Consider the following 27,844-nt stretch of genomic DNA (forward strand, 5'->3'; position numbering starts at 1 on the left):
ATGACATAGATAGTATAAGCTGGGCAGAAACTTGGCCTGCAGCGTGTTTTGGAACACACTTACGCTTAAGTGTGAATGGGCACTGGTATTTATGCCTGACTGCTTTGATGTGCCCCAGCTGCCATTGTACCACTGTGGTACAAAAACCCATGAAACATCTGAGATGGCAAAAAGCTCTTCTAGAAATACCCTGATGTACAGGTGATATTTGAGGCAGTCTGGAGTCAATTTAAGCTCTATCTCGGTTTATGGAGCTGAGTCAAAAGCACACCAGGCTTCAGTCCATTCAAAGCATCTATCATTTTAAGCAAATATAGGCTTTTAATATACATCTGTTAGTCCTGTTATTCCAACTTGATATCATCTTCCTCTGAATATTGAATTTTCTTGCTTTTTGCTGCTTAATTCAGGATGGCTTCAATAGGGCTAAGCTTCACTGTGCCTGCTACAGTTGTTGCAAAGCTTCCAAAGCCAAGTTAGTTAACTTTTATAAGGTGCACAAATGTTTTGCAACTTACACGTTTTGAACACCTTTGTGTCTGAGCACCATTGCGTCTGTCCTGGATTTTAAAACCATTTGTTAAGTTTTTGTGATGATGATTTCTTTGCCATTCTCCTTATATGTTTTGAAGTTTCTATTTCTTATGAAGTTTTTTCATTCTAAAATTTTCTGTTTTCTTTAGGGAACAGCAATATTACAGTCTGGAGTCTTACCAGCTATACCAGGTAGGAGCCATTTAGTTACTTGATTTGTTAAAGAATAATGTTTAAGTCTCAAATTGTGACAAAAGAAACAGAAGATTTATGGAAGCTGAACTAAAGACTATGTTGAGAAGTACCTTGTTTGTGGTTGGTTTTGCTGCTGCAATTCATGAATGAAAATTATGGAATACATTGTAATCTGTAGCATTTTAAGTTGCAAAGATTAATATATTTATTTTTCCCTTTTGTAATTTGAAGAGGTTCAAAGTTGTCACTTTCTATACAAAGTTGTTTAGTGCTTTTTCTACTTACATAGTTGAAGAACGTCAAGAAAGTGTTCTTCCTAGGCTATACTAACATGAAGGGAAAATTTGATTTGTATGTTCAGTGTGTGCACCTAGTTTTTTAAATAACACAAAACCACTGGAATGGATTCTTACCAGAGCCAACATGGAGATGCTTCTGTCTTGTCAGTGGAACTAGTTAATGACCAACAAAATCAGTAACGGGAGGAAGCTGAGTATCTGGTCTGGAAAGATTATAGGCAAAAGTAATATGCTGACTATCTTTTCATTGTGCAAATAAGTTGTTTAGTATCTTCAAAATCTTTATATTCCTTAAATTATTTGCCTGATAATTCAGCAGATCCATTACATTCCTCAGGTTGCCTGCTTCCAATAGACACAGTACAGCTCTTTGTGCCTGGGTTTCATTATTACTTTTAAAAATCTTGGCGAATAATGTGAAGTATACCTGATAGATACTTGTGTGAACAAATCCAGTATGATACTTAGGATCAGGAGGTATATCTGGAGAAGGTTATAAGTAATGCTACTCCTTTGCCTGTCCTAGCAGGAGAAAAATCTGGAATCATTTAGCAGATCTTGTTCCTACTTATTCCACTAGAGTCAGCAGAATTGCTTTTGATTTGTAGAGGTGTAAGTAGAAGCACAAATTGGACCATTAACTCTAATTTTATCTTTCCTTCTGGTGCTCAACTTTCTAGTACTCTAATCAACCCAGGGAAACCAGAGCATTTATGATTCACATGTGTATAAATACAGGGGAACTTGGGTTTATAGCTGTGTTGTGGTCACAACATAATTGCTGTGTTAATTTCAGTGGCAAATTAATTGTGGATGCAAACAATACCTGGCAAAACCTTAATCTCAGGCTATTCATGCAGATGAATGAGTTAGCTGTTTTGAAAAAAGCTATCATTAAGCAAATTGGGAATGTAGAAATACAGGACAGAAAGGGAAGATACAGGACTGGGGAAATTTGAGTGACTGGGTTTTCATGTCTGGTACGCTAGGAAAATACTGTTGATGAAAAGAACTGAATACTTGTTGGAATAAGTATAAATGCTTCACGCAAATACAGCATCTAAAGCCAGTGACTGAAGTTTTTAGTTTTTATCTTTGTGGGGTTTCATCTCTCAAATGTTCTTGCATACCTTCGAACTTTATTCTTCAATACTACACTATTTTTCAGAATACAAAAGAAACCCATGTTTTCTCTGTCTCATTGCACTTTTATTATCCTCAGATATTTCATGTTAAAGTATTGTTTTCTGTATAAGTGAACATTTCAAGTATAATTGAACTTGATGTTGCAAAGCTTTCAAAATAACACTGTAGCCTTTGAGTACTTTGCTTCCACCATGTTTAATCCAAGCCATTAACTAAAGGTCCTTGGGTGCTGAGCAGTTACTCAAATAGTTCTGTTGGACTGAAGGAACAGCATTAGAAGCTTTCTTTTGGACTAAAGGAACAGTATTATAAGTTTTCTATGTTTTTCTATTATGATCTTTTAATCCATTGTTAAGGATAATATAAGGGCACACTAATTTGAGGTTACTTTCAAAACCTGTCTTGCACATGTACATGGCAAGATACCTCTACTAGCATGAATGATTATACAATGACCCAATATACAGTTATAATGCTTGCTAGTGTGGTGGTCCACTTAGTCATAAACACTTTTCTTTTTTTATCACAGAAAGTATTGCATTGTATTTTCATTCAAATACACTGTACGAATGCAAACTCACTTCTTCCAGTGCTATAGGTGCCCACATTTCCTGTGCAATGTTTTTGCTTTTGAATGCCTCAGTTCTGCAGCAAGAACTGGATTTAAAGAGTCAGGATCAATTATTTAAATACTTTTCAGTTTATTGGTAGTGAATGTGGGTGATGATATTCTTTTTCTACTGTTACTTGTGTATGCTGTGCAATAGACTCAGCAACTTCAGAGCAATGTGTCCAATTCTAATGGCAAGCTGAAAGTGTTCATAAATGTGGCAACAATTCTGAATTGTATTACTAGGTGGAAAAAAACAAGTTGGGGTGAATCATTTAATTCTCGTTTAAATAAGTTGGTTGCATTTGTTATAAATAGCTTTGTAAAGTTTGTTTGGGAAGAGAGACTGAATAGAATACTTGCATTTGTAGGAGGAAAGTTCCTATTGTTACCATAGTTTTGTACTACAGATCAAGGTAAGGGATTTTTTGGAGTTATATGATGTGGGGATGCCTGCTCTTAAGCATAGCAGACTGCATTTATGGTTATTATGGGCCAAAATACCAAGACAGGTCAGAGGTTCAAAAATCTGATTCAGATTTCCTGATTTCTGAGACTGCTGGATTCTGGAGGCAGAGTGTAGGTTTAGTACATTTAGTCTGAGAAGTTCTCCTGGGACTGTCCTGGTTTTGGCTGGGATGGAGTTAACTTCCTTCTTCGTAGCTGGTGCAGTGCTGTGTTTTGTTTTGGTGTGAGAACAATGCTGATAGCACATGGATGTTTTTGGTTGTTGCTGGGTAATGCTTATGCTAAGTCAAGGACTTTTCAGTTTCTCAGGCCCTGTCAGTGAAAGGGCTGGAGGGGCACAACAAACTGGGAGGGGACACAGCCAGGACAGCTGACCTGAACCAGCCACAGAGGTATTCCATACCATGGGATGGCATGTTTGGTATATAAATTTGGGTGTTTAGCCTGGGCCCGGGGGTTGTTGCTCAAGAACTGCCTGGGCATTGGTCAGTGGGTGGTGAGCAGCTGTCTTGTGCATAATTTTCTTTTCCTTTTTCCCTTCCCTTTGGATTTCCTTCCTCTCCCCTTCTCCTTCTGCTTCATTATAACTGTTATTATTATTGGGTTTTGTTTTATTTCAATTATTAAACTATTCTAATCTCAACCCTTGAGTTTTACATTCCTTTCCGATTCTCCTCCCCATCTCTCTGGGTGAGGGAGGGAGGGAGTGAGCAGCAGCGATGCCCAGCCAGTCTCCGAGCCATGACCCTTAGGAATACCTCTTTGGCTGGTTCAGGTCAGCTGTCCTGGCTGTGTCGCCTCCCAGTTTCTTGGCCCCCCCCAGCCATTTGGCTGGCAGAGCCTGAGGAGCTGAAAAGTCCTTGACTTAGTGTAAACATTACCCAGCAACAACTAAGAACATCGGTGTGCTATCAACATTGTTCTCACACCAAACCCAAAACACAGCACTGCACCAGCTACTAAGAAGAAAATTAGCTTTGTCCCAGCTGTAACCAGGACAGTAAGTCTAACAGGTGTTTGTTTATCTTGTTCTGCAATGAAAGTCCTTAATCCACCTTAAATCATCTGAAGTCTTTTGTTATTCTTACATTTAGAATGTATTTCCTAACAGTTGTGGTATTTCTTGCTGTAATTTAGGCATTTTATTTAAATCTTGTGTTTCTTTCTAACGTGTTGCAACAGCTTAGGTAAGAACCTCCAGCTCTTACTTGTAATGTCTTCATTCTCTCCATCAAAATATTTGAATTTTCTTGGTTGATTAGGACTCCGTCACAGCTCACCTGTTTTATGAATGTTATGTAAACCATGAGGTTGTTTTGTAGGGGGGAAAAATACCACTATTTCCTTAGTTGCCAACCCTTCCAAGTGAACTGAGCAGTCTGAAACCCAAGACTCCGATTTAGAGAAGCTAAGTTGAGAGCTGGAATGGGTTTGTAGAACTGCTTAGGGATGCTCTGCAATCCCTGGAAGGCATTTCATGCAGACTGTATGCACCATATTTCAGAAATTTGTGTCACTTCCTATTAGCTACAGGGAAGCTGATTGCCTAGGCATTCCCAGGAGCCAGACCTGACCTTGGGCATTTTCAATAATCAAATTAAACTTCTATAGTGGGAGGTCTGATCTCCCTGTACTTCTGTGCTACAGGCTTTGGCATTACAAAAATCAATAGCTGAATGGGAAAATAAGTTAACAAATATCCTCCCATGGAAGCAGCATACTTTAATATTAATAATTTTTGTGACTCTTAAATTATCTTTTTCTTTTTCTGTCTGTTCAGTTCCATTTTTCTGTATTCCACAGGAACAAATTCATCAGCATTGCAACAGACACTCTTGCTATCTGACAGCCTCTTTGCTTGTAATACCAAACCTACACAACGCTTGATGGAAAATGTTCTGAGAAGTTGAATTAAGGAATAAGCATAAAACAATGCTGTGGATTGGAATTCAGCTGAAATGTCAGCTTAATGCTGATTATGAACATTTTATCTCTATTAAATTGTTCTTAGGTAGATAGGGAGTCAAGGTAGAGAGATAGAATAAAGTTAAGTATATAACAGGTGATGGGTGCTGAAATTGAACTCTGCTGTCTGACAGCTTAGCTTTTGTGATAGAAAAATAGACTTTTTTTCATGCATTTTTAGAATTTTTATTGCAAACCCGTGCAGCCTGATGGTTCTGTTCCAAGCTTAGGAGTAAGCTTTCAAGGAATTAATTGAGAGCAGTAGGAAAGAAGAATCTGGGGTGTGCTGCATTGGTTGTTATTGTTTAGGCTGAAAATAATTTAGAATTCACAATTTTTTTCCCAGGAAGTATTCTGTCAGCTCTTCAGATGTAGAAAGACCAAGTACACAATGGTACTTTCATTGAGCCAGTAAAGGATTGTGCGCTGAGCCGTGTCCACCATAAATATGTAATATCTCATAGAGCTAAATGCTGTAATAGAAGAGCATTATTTTAATGAGAAACTGATGAATAGAACTCTGCCATAATATGGCATTCTCTTTCTTGATTGTGCTTTATTTTATAAGTACACTCAAAATAATTCTGTAGGGGAAGAAGTGTAGGAGCTTGGAAAAAGTAAGCCGATTAAAATACGTATTGCATTTACAAGGTAAACCTTGGCCTTGGTGACTACCTGAATTATTAGGGGCCTGACAGGAAGGGGGGAGGGGGAAAGTCACTGCAGTGAAACCAGGTGTTAGTGAATGATCCAAATGCTGTTGTTTCATCCTCTGGGCTGAGTAAATCCAGCAGGTTCTTGTTGCCTGTTTTGGGGGTGACAGAAGGTGGTAAGTCCATGTTACAGTGACTCTCTAGTCCTGTCTTTTCTGTATGCCTGAGCTGCTTCCCCATGGCTTCTCTGACACTGAAATGTGGGGGAATTACATATCCCAGCCTTCTAGAACAAAAAGGTGAGAAACTTTATTTGCAAACACAGTGATTGTTTAAACTTTTTTTCTATTAAAGAAACCCATTAACTGACCTTCATTTTTGGCCAGTGTAGATCCTGAGCTTCAGATGCATCAAGATTTTTGGAGTAAATTGTATGTAAAGCATCTTTGAAGGTATATTTTTCAAAAAACAGACATTGAGCTTCCTTGTACAGGAAAATGGTAATGATTATAGCTTAACACTTGCATTTTTTGGGGTGGGAGGCTAAGCAGGACTGGCTCTGCAGCATGGGAACATGAATAATAGCTAGAGGTAGATGTTCTTTTAGACACACTAAACAGGCATCTTTGTGGAGCAATATTTGAACAGTCAGGGTGCTTGAATGGATTTCTAGTTTTTTGTACTACTTTTGAAGTTGGCTGTTAGACAGGAGGCATTTCTGAATATGGTGAAATCTGTCAAGCATGTAAGGGTTTTTAAGCATCCCCTTCAGCTTTTATGTATTGCAGATAATGCCATTTGTATAGCAGAAAATATAAGAAATCACTTTGAAAATTGAAGAGTAACAAACTTAGGGAAGTTTTATAAGGCGGTTATACAACACCAGGAAGTCTCTTATTACATTTACACAAAAACCAAACCCCTCCTGGTGTGCTTGCAGCATTTCTCCTGTCAGTAGCTCTAGCCTTTGGATACAGTTTTAAGCAAGGTATCTGTTTTCAAAGGAGGAGATGGAAATGTTGCTTGGCTGAATGGATTAAAGTACTTCATAATGAAAGTTTTAATTCAACAGGAAGCAAGAATTAATCATAGAGCATAGTGTTTTCTTCTGTCCTGACTCTGTCAGCAAGTTTAATAGCCCAGATCTGCAAAGTTTGTGACTTGCTGTGTGAAGGCAAAGTAGAGGCTGAGCAGTAAGAAGTGATCACTTGGTAAATGCAGTGTAGTGTTGCATGGCCACGTAATGATAGGTGACAGGATTTGAAAATGTGAACTGTCTGGGCTCAGTTTATAGCATGTATACCAGCTTCCCTCTAGTTTTTTAATTTTTTTTCATGGCTTTTTCTTGTGGCACATGTGCTGTAAACAGTGCTTATTTTTGAAGAGTGGGCATAAAGAAATGACTATGAAGTTAGAAAAATGTTTCAAATAGTGGTTGTCTTCATTGAGCTACATCAGGCATTTGAGTCTAATCATATGTAGGAATGCAAAATATTCTGCAGCTTATTTTCATTTTGTCACATTTTCCATATCTTCTTCCTCTTACACATTGAGGAATGTAGAACAGAAATAACTTCTGATGAGCTACTCAGTTTTAACAAAGACTTGAGCGAGTCAGCCACACAGAACTGGATGGCAGGGTAAAATGAAAAAAATATTCTGAACAATCCCTTGTAAAACAAAAAGAATGATGAAAGGGAGTATCTGTCTCCTGCTGGATGCTTTATATACTCAGAAATTTATCTCGCTAACTTGCTTTTTCCATTCCTGCAAGTGTTATCTTAGGATTCATAAATGAGAAATGAGCCAGTTTACATCGTAGCTGTAAAGAAGAAGAACGAACATATCTAGGTCAATCCCTGCTGACATGTGTTTTCATGACATAGTTCAAAGCTTCAAAAAAAAAAAAAATCCACGTGAGATTTGACTATGTAAATATTTGTTAGCTGCCAAGTTTGAAAATGAGAAAAATGCAACAGGTCAAATCCTGAAGGATTAACATAGCTCTTTAAATGAGCTCCAAATGGGAAAACTTCAACTTGACCATAAAAGCGTTGGCGTATCTTACTTTAAATCTCCTTTCCTGTCCTGTGTGTTTTTCACAAATCCTAAAAATGTTGTGTAAAAATCTGTGTTTCCTCTGGAATGATTTCTGCTGATTTACATTAGGATTTTGAGGGAGAGAAAAAAACAAACCCAAAACATACTGGTTTTGTGATGAAGCTGCAATTGGCATAAAGCCGTAGTCTTTCTTCAAAGTAAGGTAAGGCTTTCAGCTGCATAAAGTGTATTCTGATATTCTTAATAATACAGAGACAGGCTGCCCTGAGCTGAAAAAAAGGAAAATCAGTTACAGTGAAAATATAAGTAGATCAGCTAGTCCAGGGCTGTCCTATTTTTGCATTTATTTTTGTCAGCAGTCTGGTTAAAATCAAAATTTCAAATAATGTTTTTAGTGGTTAAGTCCTCACCAGAGTATGTAAAGGTTCTACAACCTGATCTCAGTTGTTAAAATACCAAGTAAGTTTCTCAGTGTGGTATGCTTGAAAATTGTTTTCGTAGCCTTGGGTTGCCCTATATATGCTTTTCTGTACACAAAGACCACAAAACTAAAGGTTTTAGTTCAGTTGTGCACTTCTGAAATAGGTGTTTATTATTTTTTTAATCCATTCTCATCATTATGTGAAATAATCTGTGGTTTTTATTTAGATTTATTTTATAAAAGCATAACAATAATGTTATAAACTTGGAAATTAATAATTCAGGGGAAAAATGTACAAATATATACTTTATACAGGGGAAAAGTAAGAAACTGCTATTTTCTGTAGGCTTCTATGTCAGCAGTTTTCTTAAGTATTTGAGACTGCTATTTATCTTACAGAATTTCTTCATGTTGCATAAGAATTACAGTAATTTTTGGGCGCTCTTTTAAAAAAAATTCGCAGACAAATGCCTCACCTACTCAGAGACTATCCATCAGTTTAGAAAAGAGTGTTAATTTTATACCTGATCCCCAACACCCAGCAGTACATGGACAGCTGCCCTGTCACCAGTGGCAGGGTTACTCCTAAGCACAGCTTCCTACCTTATTTCTGTGAAGCACCATTTACTTGCACAAGAAGTTCCCTCGAAATGATTCATGTGAGGAAATATATGCCACTTATCTTGATTAAGGTGCCCACAGTGACAACACTAGAGGCAAGACATTCACAGCTGGATAGCAATAGTGCTAATTGAACAGGTAAGGATAATACTCATTAGTATGCTGATTAAATAAAGAAGGGATGTGTGTATGTAGACCAGCCACACTACGTGTGTACTACTCCATAGGTTTCTGAGCTGCTGGCTCTTGTTTCCTCAAACTTCCGTATCTAATAGTGTACCTGGGACAGCCTCCTGCTGCTCTGCGTGGGGCTGGGGAAAGGAGACTGACTGTGCCTCCTGACATACCCTTGGTAAACCTTTCTCGGCTGTAACCCTTGGAATGTTGCTTCCAAAGAACCAGCTATGCCCTGGATTCAAAGCCAATGGAAGGTAGATCCTTCACCTGCCCTTCACCCTGCCCCAGTTTGCACGTGGCTAAAACCGGACGGTGGACTACTGAAGTGCGATACAGTTCTTCCCGTTAACTTTAATAGGTTTTGGATCCGATCTAATGAGATTTTAATGAACACTTCAAACTTTTTGTTTCCAAAGCTCTTATGGATTGCAAAGGCAACTCCCCACTCATTTTTCATTGCCATTTTACTTCTCAGTTTAACAAAACTGTCTCTGTTAGGAAGGTAGTACTCACCACAAATGGGGAGGCCAGTATCCTCAACTTTTATAGAAGGCATCCTTTCTTTCTGAAGAAAGACAACAGCAGAATTAGATTATAATGCCATAACCTTGGGCTAAGAATTTGGGGGGTGGGGGTGGGGGGAAGGAATATTGCTTAAATGAAGAACAATGAGAAGAATTACAGTTACTGAAATTTTTCTTGATGTTTCAGAAACATTACTAAAATCGCTGATGCACAGCAGGTATTTAATAATAGCAACAGGTATTTAGATTTAATGTGATTATCTCTCTTTGAAAACAGGTAGTACTTCTGTCATGGCAGTTTCTGGGTCTTTGAAAATGCATAGAGGGCACAGTCTCCAAGCTGGTAAGTATCAGTGGTTATGAGGTATGTGAGTGCATGTAAATTTAAACTAATTTAAACTGAAATTATTTTAAAGTTCAGAAGGTGTTAAAGGTAACGTATGACTTGATTCCCTATTGAAAGACTTACATATTTCTTTGGGTTTCTTGCTTTGCAGGGTTTTTGTTAGAAAGGCATTGACAGATGGGATAAGTTTAGAAGAGGCAGTGACAGATGAGATAAGTGTCAGAGCATAGACAGTAATCTTATTCACAGCAGTAAAATGCTGCCAGCACTTCAACAAAGGGCACCCACCAAAAACATCGCACCTCAGGCCATGAGAAATCCTGTACCTCAGCAATGATATGTTGGGACCCCCCCCTCCCACCCCCCCACCCCCCTTTAAAGGTACTTCTTCATGCTAACAGAGCAAAAACTCAACACCAGCAGATAAAATTATGTTTGTCATTCCAAATTATTCCCAATATATGCATCCTATGGACAGAACATTTTTACTTACCTTGTTTAAACTGGGGTGGAGTCAGATCACGAGGGAACCGGAGCATCTTTTTTCAGCTTAGTGTTTAGAAAGGACTAATGATGTTGTGCAACCTGACTTCTTGCAAAGATGATGATTTGCACTTGGAAAGCAAAGTTATCTTTGGAAGGGCTAGCTTAAGCATTTTCTGCAGAGCTTTGTCAGAAAACAAGAAGTTACCCATCATGCTGGAGGTGGAATTTTAACAAGAGTCTTCCAGATGCTCCCAAGATCACCCACACACTTCTCCCTGATTCATGCATTCAAGACAGCTTTGCTCCCACATTGATGTACAGCAAAACATACCGTTGACTCCAGTGGCCTTCAGTTTGAATACCTGTAGAAGTGTCCCAACGTTTATTTCCTTGGTGTTATACTCATTAGGAAAAGCTGGCATCACCATGACAGAAAAGTCAACACTAGCCACTGTTTATACTTTCTGAGATTATTCAGTATGATTATCTGGGTTAGAAGGTTACAAGTCAAACCCAGAAAATCATATGCTCTCTTTACATTGTGCAAATTCCTAAATCCAAACCCCTTGATGGGCTTCCTGTATTCTAGGTCCTAAAGGTGGTTATGAGATGCTGATACTTCCTGCAGAACCTGGAACTCCTACTAGCCCTGAGGAACCTGGTGAGTCACAGATCTTTGCAGCCAGGTGCATCAGAGGACTCCATCAGAGGATTCTAGTAGCACCTTCTCTTTTCCTTTTTTTCCTTTTCTTTTTTTTTATTGTGGTCTCTTCTAAATATTTTTTCTTCAAGTATTACCCTTTGAACATGTCAGCTTTACATGCATGCTCACACAGGTGCACACACACACACACACTTATCTCGGGGCTGTGTTTATGGTGTGGGTTTTCTTTCTGTGCTATTTATCGTGCATTTCTGAGAATGGTGCCCATATAGGGTAGAAAATACAAACAAGTAACACTTGCTGAAAGAAAGTTGAAAATATAATTTTCTTCTTCTTTCCTAAATTATACTATGTTTCCCTTCTCCCCCCCTCCTCCCCCCCATTTCAGTGCCACTGCCTTGCCTTTTCTACTCTTCTGTTACTTGCTTAACTACTTTTTTTTCTTCCTACCTTTTCCCCCTTGCTCTTCAAGCAATCATGATATTACACTGCTCCTTTCAGAATGTTGCAATCACGCATTTTGGTCTGTTTTTATCTCAAAGTCTCCTTCCATAATGATCTCAAATATTGGTCCTCTGACCCCTCTTTTAAGCATCTTCTACATCTGTCCACCCAGAACAAACTGCTGAAAAGACTGTCTTTGTCCATGGCACTCTCTGTGTGCCTTGTTTTCTTTGCAGGAGCTTTTGACTGTCTTATGCTTTTCAGAAAACCTTTCTCTTCAAACAAACATAAGCCAGTTTTTAGTGTCTAATGGGTCTGGGTTTTTTTAATTGAAGGAAAACCAAAAAGCCAAGTATTTCTATGTTTACAAGGAAAGCACAGTTTCAATTAAGACAGAACTGACTAAACAACAGAGGACTTATCCTTTCCTTCCAGTTTGCCCGACTTTGTTCTTCATTTGTTTTTTTTCCTTTGGGAAGAATATTTGACTGTTGCCAGGGGTTTCTTTGTTCTGTGTGTTTCTTTTGCTTTTGTTGTACAAAGCCCTACCAATAAATACATTACTCTCCATGTGTGGTTTTTTAGTTCTCAGGAAAATCACTTGGCTTGTCTGCATCAGGTATGGCATACAGCTTCCTGAAACCTTTCAACTATTTAGCTCTATAGAGAAGTTTGCTAGTTGTCATGCCAGTAAGCTTTGAGGACACTTCATTTAAACTCCTGCTACATCACTTTAACAGTGCATAGAAAGACTTAGAAAAATATATATTTTCATTCATGACTGTTTCTGACTCTGTATCAGTACTTAAGACTGTAATCTGCTTACAACTTCAACTACTTGGGATGCAGGTTTTCAATGCTGTGGATCTGCTGAATCCCTTTTGGCACAGTCAGGCCAAATTCCTTTGAAATACTTCAGACAAAATAATTAAGAATAATTTCTGAGAACAATGTTTGATGAAGATATAGAAACTTCTGTTTGATTTTTTTTTTAATTAATTTTCATTTTCTTTCTGACTTTGGAACAACAATTTGAAATTTGACCATCAGAAAAATGCTGTTACTTCACTGATGTTCCTATGTTTTCTTTATGAAAATCTGTCAGAAATTTGGCCAACTTTCCAGGCTTTTAGAATTTTGGACTGCATAGTAGACTCCTTTGGTTTAAACAGGTTAAGCCTGAAGAGATTCCTTTATTCTGCAGCCTTCTGTAGCCTCTGACAACTGTTACTGTTGCTGGACTTTGAGCTACCTCTGTTATTCATAATACAGTCCAAAAAGAAGAAAAAGCTCCCCTTAATGGTTATTTCACAGCTGCTGTTGGTTGGATATAAGAAGTTATTCTCTTGTGCTCTAAAAAGCCCTGATCACCTATTGCCTCTCCATTCACATCTCAACTGTGTCTGAATGGGCAGAAAAGAAAAGCAGTGATTTGGACAAATGAAGTTTTGACACGAATTTTATGTGGGGAACAAGGAAGGGCTTAACGGGAGAACCTCGGCGAAAGGGAGAAAAGTGATACCATCTTTCCTCTGCACTCCTCTGTCCCAAATTGACTGAACAGCAGGAAGTGTTTATGGGTAAGAACTTTAACTGGACTTGACAGGCAGGTGATTACCAGCCTGCTGAGCAGGACAATGAGAATGTGGCTCAAAGCCTTGCCCAAGCACAGAGGGAATACAGGTTTGTGTCTGGGTCTCCTGTAGCACAGGTAATTCTGGGAAGTCCCTTAGTATTCATGGGTTGAAGAACTAGATGTAGGTGCCTGCTATCAAGAATGGGTTGAAAGCTGGAATGCCCGGTTGGCCAGAGAATGGAACATTAACCTTCTACCTTCCTTCTTAGTTTTACTTCTGACAAGATTAGAATAATCAAAAGTAGGGCTAAAAGAGGTCTTGAGAATTCATCCAGTACCTGAAATATTGTCTTTAAGTCAGAATCACTTTATAGAGAATTCTTTTCTGGTAGGTGTTAGTCTCTCCTATTTAGAAGTTTCTAGATGCAGAAATTCTTCAGCCTCTGTGGCATTTCCTCTGGTGTTCTGGTGATCTTTACTATTAGGAAGGTTTTCCCATGGGCTAATTGACTTTTTTTCCTGCAATAGAAGTATTAAATTACTTGGTCAGTCCTCGCTTGGCATTGTTCCTATCTTTTTCACTCATAGAAGCAGTCAGTGTTGTCTCCCCAGGCTTGCCTTCCCCTTAATTGAAACAGTTCTTCAGTCCCTGTTTTTGGGACATACTTTCTGAACTTCTAGTAATTACGATTCTTCTCTTGCAGATGATGTAATAGTTCACGCCTTCCTAGAACAGATTGCTTCATATAAGGTGTTACTAGCCTGAGTTACAGCTGAAAGCCCTGCGAGGTAGTGTCGGATACATTGCTTCTGTTTGAAAATTTCTGCAGTGTTGGCTTTCTGTCACAACACGGTGAGATCACTGGCTGTGGTCTGTGGTCTTCTGCATAGATCCTGGCTTCAGCAGTCTTCAGGGTCTTTTCTGCAGAAACCTTGGTCTTCTCATCTCCCATCTTGTAGCTGAGGAACGTACTGTTTGGCAAGCAGAGCTGTCACTGCTCAATGCTTGCTTTCAGAACATTAGACGGAACAGTGTGTTTGTATGAAATGGATCATGGGTCATTGCAAACAGTGTCTATGATAACATGTTCCTTATTTTAGAAGGGGCAGTGGGTTATTCAACTGATGTCCCTACACCAGACCGACCCCACAGCGAGGCAGCCACCTACGTCAATATTCCTGTCAGCCCTACTTCCAAAAAACAGCTTCATTACATGGAACTGGAACTTCAGGAACCTGGCACAAGCATAAGAGGTAAGGAAAGAGGTAAGGAAGTCTGCGGTTCTATCCCAACAGCACAGGATGCAGAAATGCAGACTGTATGGGCTATGGGGACTCTTAACCTCTCATCTGCCCTCAGGCTCTTGCTAACAGAGGAGTTGAACTCTGGCACAATTGTGAGGCAGTTCTTGTAACTGCCAACTCTTTTGGAAAAGATTTTTAAGTGATGAGGTTCTATAAGATATTGCATCCCTCTGACAGGTGCATTGAATATGCACTCTCTCTAAAGTGAACATTTCTCTGTCTGTGGAGTTTGACAGACAGTAATTTTCTCTGTGTTCTCAAGATTTTCAGTGCACACATTAGGACGATGCTTACTTAATTTTTCTTGCTTGACTTCAGAAACAGGGCTATGGGTGTAGGTGTAGGGGCCGTGCTCCTGAAGACACTGACTCTGGAGCCATGCAGCAAATGCTTAAGAATAGAACACAAGTGTTCTTCTATCCGCTCTCCATGAGGGTGTGTGACAGTGCTATAGAGAGGAAGCCAGACTGAGTATTTGATTTTTATTTTTAATTTTTTTTCTGGATCTGAGCATTATACTTCTAATGCTTAACTTGGACAATTAGCACATAAACATACAATATAGCTATCATGTATTGTCATTTAGAGATGCATTCCTCCTTACAGAAAGTCCCTAATCAGGTTCTGGCATTTAAGTGCTCACATGAATAGTTTTCATGTTTTCCATGAATAGTTTTCAGCTACTGACATTTTATTATACTTTTAATTTCAGCAATTTTACTAACTTTGAAATACTAGCACTTTTCCCATTGTTTGGTTTTGGTTTTTTTTATGGCTTTGTGGTTTTTTGTTTTGTTTTGTTTTAAATATATTTATCTGGACTTTACAACCAGATAGTTGTCTCTAGTTAAGTACTTCTAAGCATCTCCCAGACTTCAAAGTAATTCTTTGTCCAACATCCTGTTGAGATGTAAAAGTGACATTTCATCTTCATTTTAAAGACAGTGAACCAAGGCATTGAGAATGAAGAGCTGAATTTCATAAACTGACATAAACTTTAACTGTTAACTACCCCCTGAAGGTCAACTTGTATAAGTGTGGAGGCACATTCAGTGACCATAAACGTTTTTATTTTTGGATGCAAAAGTTTTTCCAGCCTCTAGATTTGTATGTCTGCATCTATACAGAACTATTTTACTTCTGAACAGAGAAGCTTTTTTCTCCCTTATTGCCAGTTATCAGACAAAATTGGCATTGTCTGAGGCTGATCCGGTAAAAGTTCAGAGTGCCTAATTCAGACAAAGAATCCTAATCCTGCCAACTGGCCTACCAAAGGTGTTTTCTTTTCAAATGCCAAATGTTCATTTACTGACTAGTAGCCTGCTGATGAAGCCTCCCACAAGTGGGAGAGCCGAGTTCAGTTTTGTCTTCTATCAGGTGGAGTAGGGGTAGAGATTCAAACCTGGGGCAGAAATACAAGTGGTTCATTTGCTTATTTGAAGAAAACCAGGTAGGTAAAATACATAGCTAACAAAGCTTTTGAGGTTTTTTCCCCCAGTTGTTGTTATCATCTTCCTCCCTTTATAGAGCTTGCCTTAAGACCAGATCAAGACAATCTAGGAAATCTGTGGAAGAAATGTCTCAATAGCTTAAACCTGGGTCAGTTTTACCCAGGAATACCAGGGTTATAGTCTTTTACAGGATTTCATTTGGTATTTCAGGAAGTGGATCATCCCGATATGCACAGATTGACATTGCAGCCACGGAGACAGCCCACAAAGTGGGAACACAGCATGCTCAGTGCCGGGAGGAACGTCTGCAGGAGCTAGAGCAGAAGAAGAAAGGGACTCAGCAGTGACCTGTCTAGGAAAGAAATTTTTGCTCACCATAAATTGGTACTAATTTATCTTCCCAAAGATTCACATTAATTGTAAAAAATACTCATACAAAATACTGCCATTGCTTATTGCATTTATACCAGATTCATTCCAATATCTTGATTCCTAATTGGAAAGCTGGTAGCATGAGGGGTGTGTGTGGTCTTCCTTTTTATTTTAATTTGGTTGTAAAGTCCAGATATTATTTTTTTCATATGCAATGAGAGATGTAAATTACCTTTTTCTATAATTCAAAAATCCTGGAGAACCTGGAACCAATTCCAGTGTTTATTAAATGTTGGCATTTTCTTTCAAAATAAGTAACTTGAATGTGTGCAGGTAAGGGAATGTGAGTGTGTGCGTGATAAGTGTACATATCTTTGCATGTGTGCCATATGTATGTATGTAAGCACACATTACTGTTAAAATATATGTATATATCTGAGCGTATAAATATGTAAAACCTCTATTAATATATTAATGGACTCTTACAAAAGCAAGAAAATTCAGTGCCTGATTTTTTGCAGGCACAATTTTGTTCAATTTATATGCTTATTTATGGACATGCTTAACTTTACCTATGGGTAATTCAGTGTTATACCTCACCAAGAGTTCTGCAGCTTTGGCTAAAGTTACTCAGTTTTAAAAGCTGCAGTGTCAGGGATTCATATGTGTATGCACACAGACATGAGCACACACAAACAGGTTATTTAATTTAATTATGTCTATAAACCAAAGTAATGTGAAGGGACATTCTGGGTGCTTCTGTTCTTAAAAAACTCTGTGACAAACCATAGGCTTTGATTTCATAGTTGCTGAGTTCCTGTAATTCTTAGCAATTCTCCTGGAGTTGAACGTATGTATCACTTTGAAAATCAGGTCTCGGGTTTCTCATACAGAATATCTTAAAATCAAAGTACTCAAAAGAAACACTTACTTTTGAAAACTGGGTTCTTTTATTTATACCTCCAAAACTATCCCTAATATAAAGCAGCATCAAAAGCAGATCATACACCTTGAATCTAAAACTTTCATTGAATAATTCCCTGCTGTCCCTAAATAGCATAAAACTAGTTCTGTGTAAGAGGATGATGTCTTCAGAGATGCTACATAGTTGAGGCACAACAGGATGTTATGTTGTAATATAGGTTTATCCACAAGTCTGTGACATCTTGCTTTTGTACAGTGAGATTGGATGATTCAAAATTTGACTTAGTTTCTTGTGTTGTGCATTGTCTATGTAATTCTTGTGTTCTATGTTTTTGTCCTGACACAAAATGTTATTTAAACAAAATGTTATCATAGTGACACTAGAATAACAAAGCAGTGTACTTACGAAGAAAAAAAATTGGCCTGTGTTAACTCCTGGAAGCCAAAGCTGATATGTTATCTGGAGTGATATCTTGGGTATTATGATTTTTTGACTGTGTCTTCTTAAGATACAATATCACAGCCCAGTTCTGCTTTTCAGATATGTGTTATAATTTATATCGGTGAGTGGAAGTTTTGTGCCAGTGAAGGTTTCACTAAGTGACATGGAATGAGAGGTATTTGTTTCTGAGGCAGAATTTAACTGATAAATTTATTTGAATGTAGCCTCAATAGTAATGTAAAATGTCAGAAATCTCTCAAATAAATAAAAATGTGTTTGAGAGTTGACAATTGCCATTGTCATCTGTCCTGTGCTAAGATACAGTTTTCTGTTTATCAGCCTGGCACATTTCTGAAAGGAAAAGAAATATTTCTTATGAGATTCCCATTTTAAAAGATTTTTCTCATTTGGCAAATGGACAGTGGTGATCTGCTTCGTAAACACATATTCAGTACAACTGGAATGGCCTGGACTTACAGCTCCTTAGGACCAGGTTTATGTAACTGAACTGCTATTCAGTCAAGGACCCACCACTGGAGGACTTGCAGGGTTAAAACTCTTGCTATGTGCCTATTTATGTTTAATGTTTAAAATGAGCATAGCTTGCCTGATGCACTGAAATACAGTGTTTTCCATCATGATATATGATGAAGTTGCAATATTTCTATTCTAAAAACCTATTTACCAGGAAAATATATTACCCAGGTTATCTACAAAGGCTGCCTTTCTGTGCATTGCTGAGAATCGCTTGCATTGAATCCTGGACTTGCAGCATGGGTAAAGATTTGATACAGTAGAAAAGGGCATTGGATTGCTGCTGGCCTTACAGGAGGGGTCACAAGTGTAAAAATATGTCTTTCAGGTTGAGCAGGGCTATGAATCTGTGCATGCACGTGGTTCTCTCTGCACATGTATTTGTGTATGTCATAGTAACTTCAGCTAGGAATAGCTAGGTGGCTGGATATAAATTTGTACTTATAGCCTTTGTTAATGTCAACATAGTTATCCTATAAGGCTTTCCACAAATGAAGTATTTTACTTTGTAAGATTCTGCTTCACTTGAGTAGGATAAATAGAAGAGAAGACTTTAACATGTCTTTTAAATTCACTTCATAATGCACTAAATTATGTTTAGAAGACTGAAGCAGGAGGCCAAACCTTATTGTTAAAAACTGGTGGGTGGTTGTTTTTGTAGTACCTTGCAGGTCTCCCTGACAAGTTATAGGCTTGACATTTCTGCTGAAGAAATTAAGTTTTCTCATTCGAACAACAGGAACTCGCAGAAATGGAAAACGTTTTTCCTAAATAAATAAAATAATGTGCCTTCTAGTTCCGGTAGCAAACTGGGGGAAATGGAAGTCAAACCATAATCCTATGAGCAGGCTTGTGCTCACCACATAGCTTGCATGGGTTAACTCTAGGACTGCTGTTAATGGACAAATAGTTAGGGATTTATTCACACACCTTGCACAAAACTTGTGCATAAGTGATCTAAAATACAGTTTGTGATCGCTATAGGATGATTGCAGATTCAGAGCTCTTTGCAAAAACCCCCAAAAGATCTCCCATGCTTTTGAAGATAAGTGTATCTTCATATCTTCTGCTGGTAAAAACAAAGGCTCATTTTTAATTTAAGATTCTACCAGAGTCAGATCTCCTCCTACCATTACCAGGAGTATGAGAAACTAATTACCAGAAGAACAAAACAATGTGATGTGGCTGATACTTCTGTGAGATGTTCCTGAAATACTTTTAACACAGCAGAAGTGCCAGTTTGGGGGCAGTGCTCTCGGTGGTAAGAAAACACTGTCAGCAGGTGCAGCATTTGGGCATAACCGTTAGTGTGTTGTATAGGTACCTCTTTCTTTCTGATAGTTCTACTCAGTAGGTTACTGCCAATGTAACTACTACTTCAGTGGGTTTTATGATGTTGCTCCAAGTTAACATGTGCTGCAGGAGAGAGGGCTGGAGTTTGGAGGCATGTAATTGCCCAACAATACAAACAGTTGTCTGGGTTTTAATAGCAGTCTGGCACCTAATTGTGGAAAATGCCAGTAGGTGTCTTTAGGCATCTAAATGCGTGGGAAAATCTGCCTCAAGAGTTGTTTTTAGCAAACAGCTTGGAAAAATCCTGCATTTTCCACCCTGCTGTAAGCAAACCAGGCTTTATTACTGTAGCTTGGAAAACCTGAATTTGTGTTATGAGTGATTAGATTTTTTTTCTGAGATGCTGAAACATGCACCCTTTGGTAAGTACCTTTTCTGGTTTGTCTGGGGTGACACACATATTATTGCTAAAATGACCACAGGAAGAAGACAGAATTTTATGGGTTACTAGCTACTCACTTCTGTTAAAATTATGCAATTTTTTCAGATGACAGTGCTGTTATATTTTTATGTCACCTTTTACCTGGGAAGATCCTCAGCTCTCATTCAGCCAGTCATACAAACATTATTTTGCAGCCTAGGTTGAAAGGAAATGTTAATTTAACATCATACAGCAAAGAGAACAAACAAAGCGGAGTAAGGATGGATGAATTAGAAGTTATTAAGGGAGATTTGTAAGAAGTAGCTCTGCAAATGTATTTTCAGTGTAGGTAGTAGAATTAAGGAAAAGTGCAATTTTTAAAAAAGTTGTATAGGTTCTGATGACTTCAGTTTTATGCTTTCCCTGAGCACCTGTATCAGCTAAATGTTCACAAGTCGTGGGGCCTGATGGGATTCATCCCAGAGGACTGAGGGAGCTAGCAGATGGACGGCAGGACCCTTCTCGATCGTCTACCAACGGTCTTGGCAGCCTGGGGATGTCTGTCCTGGGGTGCAGCAAACATGGTACAACCAGCCGGCCACAGACGTGATGTCCTGCTGCATTCAGCGCTGGGGCAGCCTCACCACGAGTACCGTGCGCAGCGCTGGGCCCCGCGGTTTGGGAAGGATGTGAAGGTCCCTGAATGTCTCCAGAGGAGGGCAACAGAGTTGGTGGCAGGGCTGGAAGGCATGTCCTGTGCAGAGTGGCTGAGGACATGGGGTTTGTCCAGTTTGGAGAAAAGGAGGCCGAGGGGCAACCTCATTGCTCCCTACAGCTCCCTAAAGAGGAGAGGCAGAGAGAGGGGTGCTGAGCTCTTCTCCCTGGGATCCAGTGAAAGGATGCATGGGCACGTCTTAAATCTGGGCCATTAGGGAGCATTTCTTTACCGAGAGGATGGTCAACACTGGAACAGGCTCCCCAGGGAGGTGGCCGATGCCCCGTGGCTGTCGGTGTTTAAGAGGCATTTGGACAATGACCATCATAACATGCTCTAACTTTTGGTCAGCCCTGAACTGGTCAGACACTTGGACTACATCATGGTAGGTCCCTTCCCACTGAAACAGTCTATATTCTATTCTATTCCGAAGATGACAGGCTTCAGGGTAGCCTCACTCTGAGGCTTAGGACAGTGATGAGCAGTTGGTTACAGATTAAAAGCAACTCTCCTGTGGACTCTTCTTTGAAAGGCTAGAACTGAACAACAGGAAAATATATGTAATTCACACCCTGGATTCTGACACAATAACTTTGTAAGACAGTGGGCAGGTTTAGGAAGGTGCAGCTGCCAAGTAAACTGAGTTTAGTAAAAACTTTAGGGTGAGTGAAAATTAATTTTAAAACTTACTTGCTTTCCGACATTTGTCTGCATCAGCGCATCTAGAAATAATTCAAATGTATTATCCCCACTGTGTACACAGAGGCGTATGTAACATCACTATGTTACTGAAACAATAAGTGTCAACTTATTTGAGGAATGTGCAGGGGGGGTGGGATCAGAAAGCAGATTTAGCATGACAGTAATTTGTCTCTACGTTACATTATACTGTTGTGAAATACTCCCCCCCCCCAAAAAAAAAAAAAAAAAAAAAAAAGCCCTAGCACCTGCTACTGCTGAAGTTAAATTTTACTCATCTGTGGGCTGAGCTGGCAATTTATGGATAGTTCATATACAGAAAATAGAGCAGATTGCATGCTCAGAAAGGAACCTGGCCTTTGGATACTGAAGTTTTATTATGTAATGGATTGCTCAGATTCATCACGCATCCATGTCTCTGCCTGCTACAGTTGGAAGATATGCCCCGTGGCCTGCCTTTGGCTGCTCTAACATTTGTCCTATTGCTATCAACAGCAGCGCTGCACACAAATTGAGAAGCCCAAGGAGGAATTCCTGTTGGGAAAGTTGTCCTTTGCCAGCTATTGTACTGACAGAGGAGTACGTGAGTCTGTAAAATGTAGTTTGGGCCACTGCTGGAGACCTGCCGGCTGGATTGTTGCTTCTTGTACAAAGCGTGGTTGTAGCAAGGAAGTGGAGCTTCCTGGGACAGGCTGAGGTTGCAGCTGTATCTGCTGTCAAACAGAAGATGGGCTGGCACTGTCTCTACCAGGAATGGAGTGGAAACCATGGGGTGGTTACATGCCGGTATACACTGTAAAGAGGCAGACTGTTGTGCTCTGTGTGCGCCAGTGTGTTGTTTCATTGCCCTTGTGTCAAGTCATGGAAGCAGTTCACTGACACTGTCTAGACTGTGGACAGAATTACCCTCCAGTCTGTTTTTCCCCTCTGTGGAAGTGCATGAAGCACAGTATGTGCATTGGGTGAGGGATGGTGGGAGCTGGGCCCTGACGGGACATGAAGGTGCATCTAGTCCTGCGTTCAGCTACCACTGCTATTTACCAACAGCTGGGAGATTTGCTAGAGATGGATCAGGTCTACTGAAAGCCCAGAACTGGTCTTAGGTGAATTTTTGCAATCTCTGTGCTTTTTATGGTGAATACCTGATAGTAGTGACTATAAGCGATAGCTGTGAGAATGCATTTCCTGCAGTGACTGGCCTTGAAGTCCCAGGTGGGCTGCTTTGGAGCTTTGCTGACACTACATACTCTTTCCAGCGTGCATACCTCTGGCCAAGCCCTCCTTTACACTGACAACATTTAACACGATTAGACCCTCTCATTCCTGTCCATCTGGCAAGTTTCAGCCTGCAGCTGGCCACATCTTCAGCTTGGCCCGTGACGGGAAGCCTGTCTCTCTCAGCATGGTGCTTGCCCTGAGCAGTGCAGGAAGAGCCAGAAGAAACTGGGTAACAGAAAACCTGGTGGCCAAGCAGCAAGGTTGTCAACATGAAAATGCCAGACTGCTTAACCCTGCCCTTAGTCTCCACCATGTCACTGGAAAGCTGTAAGCAGTCAAAGCTGAAAAGGATGAGTTGTTCTGTTCCTTGGGTTTGAAGGAGCTGAAGAGAACTGCTGTTTATCATCAGTGTATGCCAGTGGCTAAATAGGCTCGCTCCTGTTTCTTCTGTAATCCTCGATATGCACTGTGGCAGTACTTTGATTTGGACTTGTGACTGTCCTATTTGGTTATATTGGCTGGTTTTTTCTTTCAAAAATCCTAGCATAGCCGTTGATACAGATGGCAATACAATAAGGAAAACAATTCCTAAGAACATCTTTGGAAGATCATGTTCTTATCCTGAATTAATAACTAATCATGAATGAAAACTTTGTTTTGCAGTTCTGCAAAGCTCTTTCCTCTGCAGGGGAATGAGGGTCACTTTGCACAAGACCTGAAACAATCCATCAGTGGTAAGGGTTTAGTGGCACCAGTGAACTGAGGCTAATGCAAACATTGTCCAAGACATATGTATCCCATATAGATTGTGGTTATTAGCTGCTTGAAGGAGGGCTTAGAGAAGGGTAACTCAGGTGTTCCAGGCCATGTTTACCGGTGTGGAAGGTGTTCAGCCTGTTGGGAAGTGGCTTTTGTGTAAAGAATCTGTGTCAGTTTGGGACAGATTAGGAAAAAGGTATAGCCTGAAAAATTCCTAACAAAAACTGGGAGAAAATTACTGCGTTTCCCGCTGCCGGTGGTCTGCTGTTGAACTGAAATAAGCAGTAACCCAATTCCTAAGCTCTTGCCATGGAAGTCTCTTCTTTCAGAGATGTGAGTTTTTGCACACAGTTCTTCTCTCTCCCCTTTTGTTTTCTTGAACTTCAAAATGGAACACATACTAGATCACCAGTGGCCCCAGGAAGTGGCGTGAATGAAGACTCTACACTATGACAGGGCATATTTGGAATTGTGAACGGGAGTCCCAGAACTGGGATCTGAATTGAGGTTGGAGAATGGACCTTTCCCCATTGAAGGACCACTTACTTAATGGTTCTGGTTCAGATGTCACCTTGAATTAGAAACTGAGATTTGAATTTTGAGGTTAGACTCCTGGATCTAATGCCAAGCATTGCAAATTACTGGGTTTCATACAAAGGTTGCCAGTTCTCAGTGTGTTTCTTCTTAAAATAATGTAGCTCCCCTCCCTCTTTAAATTAAGTTGCCAGGAAAATCATAAATGAACATTAAATAGCATTTTGTTTTAGCAGGAGGCTTATTTCAAAGCGATTCAACGCTCAGTTTGCCCTACAGAAATCACCAGGTTTAAGTTGCAGTAGGCCAGTTATTGACAGGCAACCTTTGAGACTGAAAATGTTTAGTTTTATTAAAATGGATGTGTGCAGCTTTCTGATAAGTTAACATGTCGGTGAAGGAACAAAATATCTACGTTATATTAATGTATCCATTATTTTTACATTCACATGTTAAGCATTAACATCTGTGTACTGTTCTCTTTTTGATTTAGGAGAGTGTTCTTTTGTTGAGTGGTTCGGTAATATACATGAAGGTTTGGATATGAAAGTCCATTAAGGGCTACTGATAAAAGCAGCTGGGTTACAATTGTTGCTGTACCAATTATGGCTCAACTTGCTGTGGGTGAAAGTTTATAGATTTATTTTGGCCCACGTAGACAGATTTTATGAATGCTTCCATTTTATGACTGTGGATACTAGTAAAAGAAATCCACACAGTCCTTTGTTCTCTTGATTAACAACCTGCTTCCCAATAGGTGCTTTGTGAATGGCCTGAAATATACGTTAAATGTGTGTTGTATTTGAAAATGTTGATTCTGGTACTTAGAAGCTGTTTGTTAGTAAACACAATGTATATGGAAAATGCAGTCTTTGTTTTTCATAGCTCCCTTTTCTCTGTTACAAGGGTAGATCTGTTTCTATTGAAAGCAAGTGTCCATTCTACTCATTGACTTCTGTTTCGCATCTTTTTTTTTACTTATTTCTTCTATTCTCATTAAATGCTATGGAAAGAAAAAAATACATTTTACATTTAAAAATTACTTTAGAACTGCCTGTGTACTACTCACTAGTAGATTTCTGTATGTGAAACAACTTTTTAAACAAACTTGAAACCCAGCTACCTCTCTGAAGCAGTGCCAGATGATGACAGGGAAGGTCTGCGGATGGTATGTTGTGACCCAAGCATGCAACCTGTTCCCTCTGTCTGAGTTAGCCCCGAGCTGAACACAGTACTTGGGCTTGTGACAGGTGACCCTGGGTTAGGGCCTGCAGAGGAGCTCTCAGCAGCCCGGCTCCCTGTGTAATGCTCTGGTTTCTGGGCACTGTGGCATGCTGGACCCTGCCTGGGGACCTACATTCTTCCATGGAGTGTAACACTACTGGACTAATTCACCCAAACTCATGTAATGAATAAATGGCAGAACTGAAAATATGATGCTGGGGCACCTTTAGGGTCAGCAGGGCGAGATGCCTGCTTAAGCACAGATGCAGACCCCATGTGCTGGCATCTAGGCAGCATGCACACAGGTATGTGTCGTGTTCTTGTGCTGGGAGCTTGGGAGCTGCCTTCTGCTCTCCATTCAGGGCTTGAAGCCCTTATGAAGCCCCTCTAAATGCTCAGCCGAGACCAGCTGTTGAAGCAGCCACATCATGGAAACTAAGCTGGTTTCTCTGCCTCTTGCCTTCTGTCACCTTCTGTGCAAAAGCTGTATTATTACTCTGGCTCGAGGGAGCCCCACAGCCTACAAATGTAAATGATCTCTACTTGGTGAACTTAAATACTCTGGCTATTGCCTGATCTATCAGGCCTCAGAAGCCCTGGGGAGGGATGGGAGAAATCATTACAGCAATATATCACCCCCAGTGACTGTTCCACATTTGTCTTGGTAGAATGATATGCTCTTAGCTCCTCTACCAGTATGTAGGACATAAGTGTTTATTTTAAGAAAGACTTTGTTATTTTTGTTGTATTTAATGCCTTGTGTATTTATTTCCCTCTCATTTCCACATCCAACCTGTTTAATAAATAAAAATCTGTCCTACCTGAAATCACTGACATGTTTACTGAAATGGAGGTTCTTTTTCAGGGCAGAATTTGACAGACCATATGAAACATAAAACATTCTGATTTATTTTTTCCCCCTAAGAAATGCTGCTGTTGCCACTTTTGTATTTCAAATTCTTTCTCAGTGGTTTCAAAAAACTTGATAAATTGAATAATTACAAAAGGATCAGATAAAATACCAACTAAGGCAGAGGAGAACGTTCAACCACTGTTTAGAAGCTGTTAGTTCTTTCCTATTCAGATGTCCCTTCCATGCAATCTCATCTATGAGCTCAATTATTCCCCTTTCACTAGGTACAGGACAGGACTGCAGGCGTATTTCATTTACACCTTTTTTCTTGGCTTTGAATTTTTGTTGCTATTTACAGAAACACAAGAATGGTGACTCAAGCTATTTTTTAATGTTTAAATGTCTCAAAGACTACCCACTCTTTTTGTTTTGGCCATATGAATTGTCTTTGGAGAATTAAAAACTGCAATAGTTAACAGACTTGTACATATATTGGTGTGTGTGAGGTGCAGACTCGAGTGAAATCAGACTTGACAACTTGCTAGCCTGTGCACTGTCCCCAGATCTCAAAAAGCAGGGAAAGACCCAAACAGCTCTGACAGGAATGGAGGCTATTCCTAATGTCTTCTCTATGCTGTTGCAGACGAACTCAGCTACAATTTCACGGGGAAGTTGGATTCAGGGGCAGCAACCACTGCTGTTTAATATTTTTTCTTCTCTAGGTTTCTGCAAACGATCTTTGGACCCAATGACTCATTAACAGCTATGTTAAGTATCTAAAGTGAGGTGACTGTGCTGACCTCAGTCTCCAACCTTTGCCACTGATGATCTGTGACTCATTCCTAATTTTAAATTACAGTGACATGTAAACATTTTGTCAGCCTCTTTTACTTTGAAGCACTTGCCCAGCATTCTCTCTGCTGGAGCCTACCTGGCCTTAAGCCTGGTTACTGTCACAGCGTGGTATGTCGTGACAAGGCACAGTCACCACTGCATGGTACAACCATCCCCTCTGTTTACAGCCTGTGCTGAAGCAGCTCTGCACTTGGAGACAACCATTATTACTGCTGACCCTGGTTACGTGTTCAGTGAATCCAGTACCCTGTGCTATTCCCAAGTTTTTCAGAAACTCTTCAACATATTTTATTTCAGGTACACACTGAAGATGAAAACCAGCTTTCTGCAATGCTGTGTGGACCACACAGCTACTTTGCCTGCCTTTATTGTAGGCTGAGATAGTCATGTTGCTTTCCCTTGTGCAACAGATTTCCCTCAGCAGAAGGTTCCGAACATTCTCAGTGAAAGCTCTTCCTTTTGTGTAGAGCCCAGCTAGGACTGCTGAGCAGAACTGCTCAGTGCTATGCTTAGTTACTTTCCTCTGCTGAAGTATTAGTGCATGTGTTCAAATTTTTCACCCAGGAGCCAGTGGTGTGAACCTCTCTCCACATCCAAGCTATAGCCACCAAACACCAAACTGACCTTGGTTGTGGATTTATGTCTTACTCCACCAAAGGGGAAAAACTGAAGGACAGAGTGAAGTCTGCTCCTTCCACATAGTATAGAGTACATTCCTGCTCTGCCTTCACCTTGAAAAATATGAAAAAAATAATGACAAAGATAAACCTGTGAGACAATGCATCTACCGCTATGTTAAAGAAGGCTGAATAGCCCTTAAAGTGATAGTCTGGGGAAGAAATGGTGTGTAGCATCTAGGAAAACAACACACCTGTTTTCTCATATAGATGTGTTTCTGTTATTTTTGGGTTTACTTTTTGTAGCCTACCAGACCAAGGGGATGTACACCATAAATTCTAAGGGTGACTGCTAATATTAATGTTAGCCTGTGTTCCTCCTGATAGACAATGATTCTCCGGAATGTAAGTAACCGTTAGCTTACGTTAAAATAAAAC

General features: G+C 39.8%; 1 protein-coding gene across 4 annotated transcripts in view; it reads left to right on the top strand.

Moving 5' to 3' along the window:
- DOK7 (docking protein 7) overlaps positions 1-25,908 on the top strand; it is a 78,567-nt gene extending 52,659 nt beyond the window's left edge. For all 4 annotated transcript variants that reach the window (XM_055700686.1, XM_055700677.1, XM_055700681.1 and 1 more), the window contains 5 exons: positions 684-726; positions 9,952-10,017; positions 11,096-11,167; positions 14,292-14,444; positions 16,157-25,908. In XM_055700686.1, the coding sequence (XP_055556661.1) occupies positions 684-726; positions 9,952-10,017; positions 11,096-11,167; positions 14,292-14,444; positions 16,157-16,293 (471 nt within the window). In that variant the 3' untranslated portion in view covers positions 16,294-25,908. The remainder of the gene's footprint in view (positions 1-683; positions 727-9,951; positions 10,018-11,095; positions 11,168-14,291; positions 14,445-16,156) is intronic.
- The last annotated feature ends 1,936 nt before the right edge of the window (positions 25,909-27,844 follow it).

This window comes from Falco cherrug, chromosome 1 (assembly GCF_023634085.1).
Source record: "Falco cherrug isolate bFalChe1 chromosome 1, bFalChe1.pri, whole genome shotgun sequence".
NCBI lineage: Eukaryota > Metazoa > Chordata > Aves > Falconiformes > Falconidae > Falco > Falco cherrug.